General features: G+C 43.2%; 1 protein-coding gene across 4 annotated transcripts in view; it reads left to right on the forward strand.

The window, feature by feature from the left end:
* Positions 1 to 2,458: 2,458 nt before the first annotated feature.
* Positions 2,459 to 12,452, forward strand: part of LOC148144531 (uncharacterized) — a 44,224-nt gene continuing 34,230 nt past the window's right edge. The window contains exons 1-2 of one of the 4 annotated variants that reach the window (XM_087974816.1): positions 2,459 to 3,591; positions 11,348 to 11,662. In XM_087974816.1, the coding sequence (XP_087830942.1) occupies positions 11,395 to 11,662 (268 nt within the window). In that variant the 5' untranslated portion in view covers positions 2,459 to 3,591; positions 11,348 to 11,394. The remainder of the gene's footprint in view (positions 3,592 to 11,347; positions 11,663 to 12,452) is intronic. The other 3 variants (XM_087974813.1, XM_087974814.1, XM_087974812.1) reach the window with 3 other exon arrangements.

The following is a 12,452-nucleotide window of genomic DNA, read 5'->3' on the forward strand; positions in this document are numbered from 1 at the left end:
CCTCATCCACTGCTCAACTCTGCAAATCAGAAACAAGGATTGGCCTTTCAACTGTGAAGCTGACATTGTGAATATCCACCTTCATGATTAAGCCGAAGTAAAGACACATATTTTGTATATATTGATTGAGATAGAAATAAACAAATCCACATGTTATGAATTCATTCATGGATGTATATATACATTAGTAAATACATAGAAAGGACAAGACAGAGATATTGACAGACAGAGTGATTCACTCATACTGTTTCCTGCTACAAGGTCAGTCCTAATAGTTCAGACAGTGTTACTGGTGAGGGTGATACAGAGACACTCAGTACTGTTAGTGGTGCCAGTACAGTGTTATTAGTGAGGTAACAATGTGGTGAGCATACAGAGTCAGTCAGTGCTGTTTCTGATACAGGTAGAGTACAAATACTACAGACTATGTTACTGGTGTCAGTGAATTATTTTGACACCTTTTGTGTTATTGAAGCAGGATATTCACTGAAATACTTCGGGGTATTACAATGATACATACACTCCCGCCAATGGGAACAGACTATTGATGTTCACCTTGCTTATTTGATCATTGTTATTTGATCATTGCTTATTTTATCATTATCACATATTTTTCATTATAATCCAAATCTGCCAATAGATTTCCTTTTAGACCCAGTGTCAGCAATTCCCTCAGTTCACGCTGCTGCTGCATCCCTAATCATAGTTTCTGACACTAAGCTGCATTAATCTCTCCAACACAACTTCACTGCACATTATAATATCCCCAAGTTCCCCATTTTCACCCAGAGCAAAGTACAATGTAACTCTGCAAGTACAAATTCACCCCATAAAATATATGTGCGCATGTGGGTCTTTGTCTGTGTGTGTGTGTCTGTCTGGGGTGGGGGTTGTGAGTGTGAGAAAGTGTGTGTGTGTAGTGAGTGCAGAGTGTCTTAAGTCTGTGAGGGGGTGCATGTGTGAGTGTGTGTGTCTATAAGGGTGTGTGTGGGTGTCTGTGTGCGCGTCTGTGTGTACCTGTGTCCGTGTGTATGTGAGAGAGTGTGTGTGTAGTGCAATGGTGATCACTTGTAATGTGACATGAACCCAAGGTCCCGATTGAGGCCCTCCCTATGGGTACTGAACTTAGCTATCAGCCTCTGCTCGGCCACTTTTCTCTGCTGCCTCTCTCTCTCAGGGAGATATCTGTACACTGACTGGTGTCTCTCAGTCCCCCCCCCTCTCTCTCTCAGGGAGATATCTGTACACTGACTGGTGTCTCTCAGTCCCCTCTCTCTCTCAGGGAGACATCTGTACACTGACTGGTGTCTCTCAGTCCCCCTCTCTCTCTCTCTCAGGGAGATATCTGTACACTGACTGGTGTCTCTCAGTCCCCCCCCCTCTCTCTCTCAGGGAGATATCTGTACACTGACTGGTGTCTCTCAGTCCCCTCTCTCTCTCAGGGAGACATCTGTACACTGACTGGTGTCTCTCGGTCCTCTCTTTTTCAGGGGGATATCTGTGCACTGACTGGTGTCTCTCAGTCCCTTCTCTCTCAGGGGGCTGTTTATACGCAGACTAGTGCCTCTCAGTTTGTTTGTTGTTCACAAGCTCTTTAATTTTGAAATAATGAACCAAGACAATGTGTGACAGGATCTTTAACCTGATTATTGCTGTGGATCTGTTGCCTGTTGGAGAGAAGTGAAATCTCTGCTGGAGGCGGGGACAGGAAGCTCTGTTTCTGGTTTCAGTGGGTGGAGCTGCTGGGGAAGTTGGTGAACCCACACTCACTTCACTCCCCTATTTAAACAGCACTGACTCCAGCTCCAGACAAAGGTGCCCTGAAGCAGCCGGATCTCTGGAGTGTCTGACTCTGTCTCTGCTTCCACATGACGATGGGGATTACTCCTTATCTCTGTGTCCTCCTGCTCTGTCTGACAGGTGAGAGTTCCCAGGGCTTTCTCCCCACACAGTGAGGCTGCTTCTTCCCAGATTCTGGGACTCTCTGTTTCTCTGACCGGCTTATCTTCTGTTTCTCTGTTATTCACAGGTGTCCGCTCTCAGATCGCGCTGACACAGCCTGAATCAGTTGTGAAAAAGCCGGGGAAGTCTGTCAGACTGACCTGTACAGTGAGTGGGTTCAGCCTGGATGACTACTGGATAAACTGGGTGAGACAGGTCCCTGGGAAAGGGCTGCAATGGTTACTTGATTACAAGCAAGGTCAAAACAGTGATTACGCACCTGGAATTCGAGGCAGATTCGTCCCTTCAAGAGGCTCCACCACAGTCGCCTACCTCGACATCAGCCAGTTGAGAGTGGATGACACTGCCATGTATTACTGTGCAAGAGACACACTGAGAGCAAGTGGGGCTGGCCTGGTACAAAAACTCACTGAGAGAATTGACAGTCAGGGGAATCAGTGAAAAGGGAGGAACTATCACACACCACCCCTCAGCTACCAGCACAGCTTCATTCCCATCCTGACTGTGTTGGGATCTGCTGGTTCTGGGAATGGGGAAATGGGATTATTCACTGCTGATTCCTGGCACTGGCGACACGATGGGAAAAGGAGTTCGGGACATGAACAAAGATCTCTCTGGACTGAAACAGGGGAGAGGGCAGTCCCTGGGCAGGGAGAATCAGAGCAGCATTGCTCATTTGGAGCAGTGTCAGTGCGATCGGGTTAAATGTGAAGTGACTGGACTCAGTGTCAGGGAAAGGGGAGGAGGTTCATGTACAGCTCCCTATCACAGTGTCTATATACTGGAGTGGCACAGTGAGAGAGATGGGGGATCTCCCCATTCAAAAACCTGCCACTGGAAACCTATTTAAACTGCTCTCTCCGGGTGCTATCACTGGCTTTACTTCCTGAGCTGTGGATATAAATCAGATCCAATTCAACAATCTGGGCGTGGGAACAACTTTCTGTGAAGATATCACTTGAAAGATGCAAAGAGCAGTGAGGAACAGAGAGAGGATGATGGAGAAAGAAAACTCCTTGTGGATTCCCCCAGCTTCCCATACAGTCCTGAAAACCCCGGCATTGACTCCTGGAGTGTGGGAGACACCCGGATACAGACTGGGGAGTTGTTTGGGACATTTGATTTCGGGCTGGATCCTGTAGCTGTGGTTTCTGAGCCCGGCTGAAACACTGTGATGGATATACTACCACAGCAGCACAAAACCTGACACAAACTGCCCCTCTCCTAATGACAGTGTGTATCCATGGATTTCACATTCCTGTTTCCCAGAGTGAAATATCTAAACACTGACTGGGATTGTCAGGGAAAATGTCGATTCCTGGGAGAAAAGAAGAGAAAAAGGAGGCGATTCTTTTTATGGATAACTTGCAGGAGCTGGTGTACCACAGACAGGAAAACTGTAAAAACACCTCATTTATAGATACATTTGGGACAAGATCAGGATGGAATTTCAAATGAAAATACAGGAAGTTGCTGCTCCAGGTTAAAACACAGTTTATGGTTAATTCCCTGGGGATTATTATATATTGAGCTCAGGGTCAGTTATTGTATTGGGTGAATGAAGAGACAGAGCACAGTGGTATTATCTTGACTACTGGGGGAGTGGGACCTTCCTGGAAGTGACTTCAGGTAAGACAAACTTCCCAATTCTACTATTTTCTACAATTTATTGTATTTAATGTGTGTTTAGTGAATTTGATAATTCAGTAAAATCAGTGAGATATTTTGGACAATTACATGATTCCATCCCAGAGAGGTGAATTTCTGCAGAGTCAAGAATATACCCAGTAATTGGAGCTGAAACCCGAGACTAGATTTATTCTCAATAGTTAACATTGAACCTCAGAAAACCTAATAAAGGTTCTGGGATCTGTTTAACATGCTCAGCTTGATCCAGATTACATTATTCAGGATACTTGCTGTATTGGGGTAGGTTCAATGATTTTCAACGGTTGGATATTTGGAGCCAGGTTGGGATTTTGTTATAATCGGAGTTAAAAGACAGGATCCAATTCTGTTGTGATGTAAAATTGGTGTTACAGTCTTTTACATTTTTGTTTTTTTATAGTTCATACCTTGTTGAACAGTTTTAAAAGTGTTAAGTTCCAGATTTCACTTGATAATTTTGCAAACAGAGAGAAGTGATTTGGACAGAGTGAGATACAGGGATGAGTGTTTATTAAAAATACCTCATCCCAACAAATTTGCAGCATATTCCAGTGAGTTGTCCAGGCAGACAGCAAACAGGCTGTGGGTGTGGAATGAAGTTGTGTCTGATTGAGACAGGATTTAGGGTGTGCTTTGACATGAATGGTTTAATTATCTGTGAGATTTTAAGTCCTCTCTCACTCTGAAATCTCTAACTGGACCCATGCTGAAAGGTTGAGAACAGAAGAGTTTCTGCTTGGTTGAAATCGTTCTTGGGCAATAATAGCATGGAATTTATTATTTTTAAATTCATGGATATCATATTTTTCTCTTCACTGTTGCGAAGTTTACAATCATTGGATTAAAACATTTGACAAGGAAACTTCACCCTAATATATGAACCGGACAGTGATTAAATCTCACCATGAGTCTAAGTCCAAAGGGCAGGAATATGGTTTCTTATTACAGTGTCAGTGGAACAAGGTTATTGATATTCAGCCAGTTCTGACCACTGCTCCTTTTAGTGGAGACGGTCCCTCAGATGGAAGTGAGGCTTATGGGAAAGGAAGGGGATGATCCTTTTTCAGGGACAGGTTAATATCCACTCGAGATCAAGGAGCTTGAATTGATATTTCACAACTTTCCTGCCGGGCAAGAGTTTTGTGAAGGAAACTGATACAATCATTATTCCTGAGCACTATGATATTCTCCTGTGTGCTTTTTACGATGAGTTTTCTTTGTTCTTTTAAAATGAATTTATTTTAATAACATCGTTAACTGAATTAACAGGAAGGACAATGGTGATTTCAACATGTCCCCCTGAGGACATTTACCTAGAAAGATGAATTTTACAAAAAGCACACAGTAAAGTTTCATTGCACCTCCTCTATCTCCCTGGATTCACTGGGAGAGAAATTCCTCCCGGGGAGTGAGACAAAACGGGCAGTTTCCGACTTGCCACTCCTCCTGCCCAGCACCTGATCCTGAATTTCAGGGACTGACCTGGAATTGAATACCAGGCACTGTGTGGAACAGGCAGGCGATCTGAATACCCCAGTTTTCCCTCACCTCCCCGAAAGGAATTTCTTGGCTGCAGTGTAGACCGTATGTGGGAACATCCCTGATCACAAACACTGAGTGAGGGGGCAGTTTAACTGGAGTGAAACACTGCGGTCTGTGTGATTCCCATTCTTCCTCCTCAGGAAAATACAAAACGCTGGAAAAATATTTCTTGTATTTGGGTAGCTTTAGGCGTGTTTCTGCAGTTGTCGTTGTTCAACCTCTTGTCTGAATTTACTCACTGGGTGCGCTCTACCTCCTTTCTCATCTTTCTTTTTGTATTCCACTACCTTTCCTTCCTTTGTTGTCAGTTCCTTCCCTTTCCTTTGGTCTCTATTTCTCTTCTTCTCCCGCTTTCACTCCGTGACCTTTACCTTTCTCCTCTCTCTCTCTCTCCCTCTGTGACCTACAATGCCAATAGAACAGTCCCCCCCCATCCCCCATCAATGGGGTTAAAGCTGGAACATTCTGGAAAGATGTTGAAAGGATCAGTTCAGTGTGAGGGGGTGAGGTCTGCAGTAGGATGTTGATGCTGGACTGTAATATACTGGATGAGGCCCAGTACACTGTATGGTGCGAGATCCCGTCAGCATTGAACAGACATTTCAAATCTCTCAGCATTCATTATTGAGGATCTTGGAGCTTTTAATCTGATTGGCTCAGTGGTGGGGAAAAGCTGTTTAAATTCTCAATGACAGTGAGAAAGTGGATGGAGGATATAAGGGTAAAAGGGAATAAATTAAAAACAAACCTATCACTGACACAGTCCAGTCAGTCTGATGGTGGAACTGAGGAAATTTTTAGAGTTAGTAATTCAGGATAAAATTTAAAGCAACCTCATTTACTCAGACATTCCTGTGATCTGTTATATTCTGGCTGAAAGGACAGAAGAATCAGATTCTATTGTAAAGATCAACCTCAGATTAATATTGAAAGGAAAACATTTGACAGCCCTCTGGGACAGTAACAGGGGGGTGGATTGAGTGGTTTGTTCCACCAAAGAGCCACCATACACTGATACACGCAGCATAGACAGAGGGGTGCCAGTGGATGTGACATCTGGATTTTCAGAAAACCTTTGACAGCATTGTGGAAAGGCCAATTAGGGCAGGAGCTATGCACTTAATGGTAAGGTCCTGGGGAGAGTTGCTGAACAAAGAGAGCTTGGGGCACAGGTTCATAGTTTGCTGAAAGTGGAGCTGCAGATATAGATAGGATAGTGAAGAAGGTGTTTGGTATGCTTTTCATTATTGGTGAAAACATCGAGTATAGAAGCTGAGAGGTCATGTTGCAGCTGTACAGGACTTTGGTCAGGCCATTTGTGGAATATTGTGTGCAGTTGTGGTCTCCGCATATCAGAAGATTGTTGTGAAATTTGCAAGAGTTCAAAAAAGATTTACAAGGATGTTGCCAGGGTTGGAGGATTTGAGCTATAGGGAAAGGCTGAATAGGCTGGGGCTGTTTTCCCCGGAGGATCAGAGACTAGATTAGTTTAGGGTATCTGGTCAGCATGAATGAGTTGGACCGAAGGGTCTGTCTCCGTGCTGTACATCTCTATGACTCTAAGTCCCAACAGTGGGGGTAATAAATTAGACTTGGGGGAATATACAAGTCTGGATGGAGAATCGGTGACTAGACAGAAGCAGAGAGTTGGAATGAATGGATCATTCTCAGGAAGGTGGGCTGTAACTGGTGGGGTACTACAAGGGTCAATGCTAGTTCCACAAATGCTCACAATCTGTACAAATGACATGGATGTGGGGATCAATGGGAATATTTACAAATTTTCTGATGACATCAAACTGGCTGGGAACATGATTTGTGAGGAGTGTGCAAACAGGCTTCAGGAAGATTTGGACTGGCTCTGTGAATGGGCTAGAATTGAGCTTATAGAGCATAACATAAATAAGTCTGAAGTTATTCACTTTGACAGGAAGAATCAGAAAGTCTGATTTGGAAGTGCGAGTGTCCAAAGGGATCCGGGTGATCTTGTTCATGAGTCACTCAAACCTAGCAGGTGGGTGCCACAATTACCGAAGAAAGCAAACAGGATGTTGGTATTAATTACATGGGAATTTGAGTACACAAGGAAAGGTGCCTTACTGCAGTTGTATAGGGCCTTGGTGAGACCACACCCAGAACATTGTGTACAGTTTTGGTCTCCTTATCCAAGAACAGATATACTTGCTGTACAGGCAGTGCAATGGTTGTTTACCAGACTAATCCCTGGCAGGGTTGTTTAATGAAGAGGGATTGAGGAAACTGTAGAAACTGTGTCTGTATTATTTGGAGTTTTGAAGAATGAGAGGTGATCTGACTGAATATACAAAATTCTTACAGGGGCTGATGTGAACAGGATGTTTCCCTTGGCTGCCGATTAGAGCCGGGGGAACCAAAAATCTTAGGATGAGAGGCAGGCCATTTCCAATTGAGATGAGGAGGAACTACCTCTTTCAGAGGATGGTGAATCTTTTGGAACTCTCTACCCAGAGGGCTGTGGAAGTACAATCATTGATCAGGTTCAAGACAGAAATCAGTCTGGATCTGGAGACTGATGACATTACGGGAAATGGAGATAAAACAGGAGAATGGAATTGAGGGGATGGTCAGCCATGATCTAGAATGGCAGGTCAGGTTGAGAGGCTCAGTGGCCCACTCCTGTTCCTAAGTTCCTGTGTGTGACTGACACACAATGAAAGGATTGACAGGCCACCGGGTGTCTTCTCTCTTGGATAAAGAAGGCTGAGGGGTGACTAAATCAAGATCGTTAATGTTCTGAAAGGTTTTGATTAAATGGAGTAGAAGGCGAATGTTTCACCTTATGGGGAAGATCTAAGACAGAGTAGACCATTCAGCCCATTGATTCAATGAGATCATGACTGACCTGATCATCCTCCACTCCATTTTCCTGCCTTTTTCCCATAATCCTAGATCCCCATGGTGATTAAAAATCTGTCTATGCCAATATTGAATATACGTAATGACAGACCCTCGACAGTTTGTTGAGAATGTGAAATTGTTAAAGGATGGAGTCATTGAAGTGAAGAGTGGAGATGGATTTCAAGGGAAGCTAGACAAGGCCGTGAGGAGTAAAGGAATGGATGGTTATGATGGTTTAGATGAGAAAATATGACAGAACTGATTAGCATCCCATTCAACCCCTCAACATCTGCTCCCTCCAACATCAATACTTAGTGACAGCAGTGTGTACTATCTACTGCAACAACTCACTAAGGTTCCTTCAACAGCACCTTCCAAACCCACAACCACCACCATCTAGAAGGACAACAGCAGCAAATACTTTGGAACATCTCCACCTACATGTTCCCTTCCAATCCACACAGCATCTTGACCTGGAGCTATATTATTGGATCTTTACTGTCACTGGCCTCAAATGCTGCAACACCTTTTCGAACATGCGTGGGTGTCCATATACTAAATGGTCAGCAGGGGTTCAAGAAACATCTCACCATCATGTTCTCCGGGGCAATTAGGGAGAGGTAGTTAATGCTGCCTCAGACAGTGACCCCTCACTCCAGGAATGAATACAATAAAAGGAGGCTTGAGTGGACCAGAAATACCAGCACGGACCGGTTGGGCTGAATGGACACATCCTGTGCTGCATCTTCTGTCTAGCTATCAAAGCTCCTTTATTATATTAGCCAATACTCATTGTCATGTGTTCAAAGTAGGTGTGAAGGAAATAACTTGTATTTATATAGCAACTTCCATGAATTCAGGACATACATGAGCAGTTTATAGCTTTTGAGTAAATTTGAAGTGCTGTCAGTTTTGGGAAGCAGTGAATACGTCATTAAACCAGGGCCCCAAGACCAATAAGACACTGACCAGTTTATAATGATGATGGTTGGGTATAAATACTGCACGACATTTGAGGAGTCAGTTTAATGTCTGATCTAAAAGACCAGCCCCTCCAACAGTGTAGCACTCCCTCAGTAATATCAACCTAGATTTGGTGTTCCAAGAATCAGCTTAAACCCCCAACCTTCAGGTTTAAAGTGAGACTGTGACCACTGAGCCACTGCTGAGTGAATAGCTATTGTCTGCTTTACACCAGGGCCAAAAGAGAACATTAACCAACTCAACTCTTCCAAAGAAAATAACCCCAGGCTGCTTAATCTCCCCCCACCACCCCCCACTTCACTTCCTAAAACTCTGAACCATGCTGGATCTGTTGCACCTTAAGCTGTCATAGACCAGAGAGTCCTTTGCCTCTGGCTGAGTCAGGATTACCCACAGACCTGACATGAGGTTTCACTGAGGATACACTGAGGGTGAATTTAGTCTTGGTTGTAGAACACATCAGGTTACAGTGAATCATCTGTGTGTTTTACAGCTGCTCAGATTTTCAATCCCATTGAGTACAGTCGGAAAGAGGCCAGGGCAGATTGTAACCTGGGCGGAGATTCACTCTCACCAGAATCACTCAAGGCCAGGTTCACCCCGAATACCATTTGATAAATTCCAGCTCTCTGCAGCCAATACAGTTACGCTCATCATTCTCCTCATTACTGCTGTACTTCAGCACAATACTGACAGTCTCAGGAATTTATCAAAGTTATCCCCAGATCCATCTCCTGACCACCACTTCCCAACACTGTTTGATCCACTGATCCATCATGAACTAGACTTACTGCCAACTGGTTGCAGGATGTGAAAGACTGTCACCTGAAAACGATATTGACTGATATGATCCTGTCACCCACACTGAAAACGCTCAGCAGCTCCCTCAGCGTCTGTGGAGGGAGAAATAGAATTAATACTCTATCAAGTGTTTTTACTCTGATTTCTAATACCTACAGCTGATTGATTTTGTTTCACTATTTTCTGAAAAAAGACGACCTGTTACAACTAGCCAGTGATGCCCTCATCCCGTGAATGAATAAGAAAACCTTCATTCCTTTTTATAATTCACAGCTTTCGGGTGTTTCTTTTGGAAAACAGTTTGGGAGAGAACCAATGTGCTATCTGTGATGCAATATGTGGTGAGTGTAGTGTGCTTGGGAGGACCATATCGCTTTGGACCTTGATGCTATCTTCCAGGATGGGAGCAGGTCACCTCAATTGTTCTTGGTCTTTTGTTACGGACTAGGATATTCAACAATCCAAAGCCTTTCATGTCAATGATAAATAGCAAGATTTTGGAAGATCAGTAACTGAATATCCCTTTCATCAGCCAAGTTAAACCTGGAAACACATCAATAGATACCGTCTGTTTCCAGTCTGTCAATCCAGGACCATATTAAATGGTTCTGTCCTGTGAAACTTTCCTCTCGACATGGATTGGTTTGTAGCTGTTTTATAGAATCTGTTTCACCAGTGGTTAGAAGTACATTTTGAATTTATAGCTTTGGTCCTGTCAGATTTAGCCTCAGTAATTTTGATGCAATATTGTACAGACACAACTTTCCTCTTCTACCCTCAGTTCTCTCTCTGTAAATCACATACACTTTATGACCACTGTAACTTTCTTGGCAAACTGTCTAAATTGTGAAAAGGATATTTAACAATTTAGCTGTAAATGTTGACTGCTTTGTTTAATCATATCTTGTATTTGAAAACAAGGTTTCAACAATTTATTTATATCTTGCAAAGTAAATACATGATTATTCCACTAATCATTTGACAGCAAATATTGGGTTCCCTTTTCTTCACAGTTTTAAGCACCCACCTCCTTTCGCTTTATGCCTGTGTGTCATTGTTGATTGTCTTATTTTCACATATTCGTTCCTCACTTGCTCCGGTTTATCCTGACATTTGCTGTTTTTTCAGTCAGTGTTCCTGCTCTGCAGGACTCTTGTACGTTTTTGACTTTCTGCTGAAACTTTTTGCTTATCCTGCCATTGAGAAACTGACCAAACTTGGTGCAAAGCTGGTTTCACATCCCACTTGACATCAGAGTTGATTGATGCTGATAGTGAATAACTTTTTGATGAGAGTAAAATTTATATTCCACCCAATCCATTGTACTTGCCTCTCTCTGTTGCAGGTTAAAATTACTCACTGCTGTCCTTCAATTTACCCTTCATTTCCTCCATGTTGTTTGTAACTCATTTAGGAATCGGCTGGTTTTATACATCAGAAAATCTCTTGAGCTCTGCCTGACCAAACTGCATTTGTTGTTGCTCTAATCTGTGTGCAAATATTTATATTTCAGTTGCCCAATCTGCACCATTGGTCTACATTCCCAATCCTTCCTGTGGCATGAACTCAAACCAAGCTGAGATCAGCCTCCTCTGTCTGGTCAAGGACTTTCATCCCAGGAGTATTCGTCAGACATGGTCCAGTGACAGTGGGGTCATTACCACTGGAATCAGCAAGTATCCTGCAGTCCAGGGGAATGATAAGAAGTACACAATGAGCAGTGTGCTCAAAGTCTCTGCAGCGGATTGGAAAACCAATCGATTCTACTACTGCCAGGCAGGCTACAACTCAAACAACATGGTGGAATACCAATTTGAAACACCGAAAAGTTAGTAACTGTCATTATTTAACTGTTGATATCACAAGATTAATTTGGAAAAGAAACCTTCATTAACAGATATAGGAGATTATTGCACAACAGAACCCCAGAAATTGTTGTGCCTGTGGATTTTATCCCTGTACACCAGCAGTGCTGGCAGTAATAAGATAAACATGTACAGAGGAATCCTGCAATACATGGTAATGGCAGGGTGAACTGCTGTTACCTGTGATACCACTCACTCAATATTCAGTTCTAGAGAAGTCAATGAAAGTGAATATTGGGCAAAGTGTGTTTGGCACAATTCAGTCCAGTTTGTGCCTAATTTTGGAGCTCTCGTCTCAATCAGATATTGGTACAGATTCATGTGGGGATGGTCAAGGCCATTTGGTCCGTTGTGCCTGTCTGCTCTTTGAAAGAGGTGCCAAATTAGTCCCAGTTCTACTGTCCTTTCCTCATAGGTTGAAGCAGTTATCCAATTCTGTTTTGAAAAGTAACACTGAATCTGCCTCCATCATTCCCTTTCAAATTGCCCATTATCATGTTTCTATTTTTTAAAATCCTCCTCTTCTACACTCTAGCTTCCATTTTTGCCATTTTTTTTAGATCTATGTCCTCTATCTGGGCTTGAGAATGATTTCTGCCCATCTACTCCACCAAAACCCACATGAATTTGAACCCATCCACTTAATCTCACCTGAACCTTCTCTGCTCGACTTAAGGAGAACGAGCCTATTATCTCCAATCCGCACAGTATAACTGAAGTATTCCATCCCTGGAACATTCCACGAAATATCCA

The sequence above is a fragment of the Chiloscyllium plagiosum genome, unplaced genomic scaffold (genome assembly GCF_037043375.1).
Source record: "Chiloscyllium plagiosum isolate Xiang-an unplaced genomic scaffold, Cpla_swu_hap1 HiC_scaffold_27, whole genome shotgun sequence".
NCBI classification, from domain to species: domain Eukaryota; kingdom Metazoa; phylum Chordata; class Chondrichthyes; order Orectolobiformes; family Hemiscylliidae; genus Chiloscyllium; species Chiloscyllium plagiosum.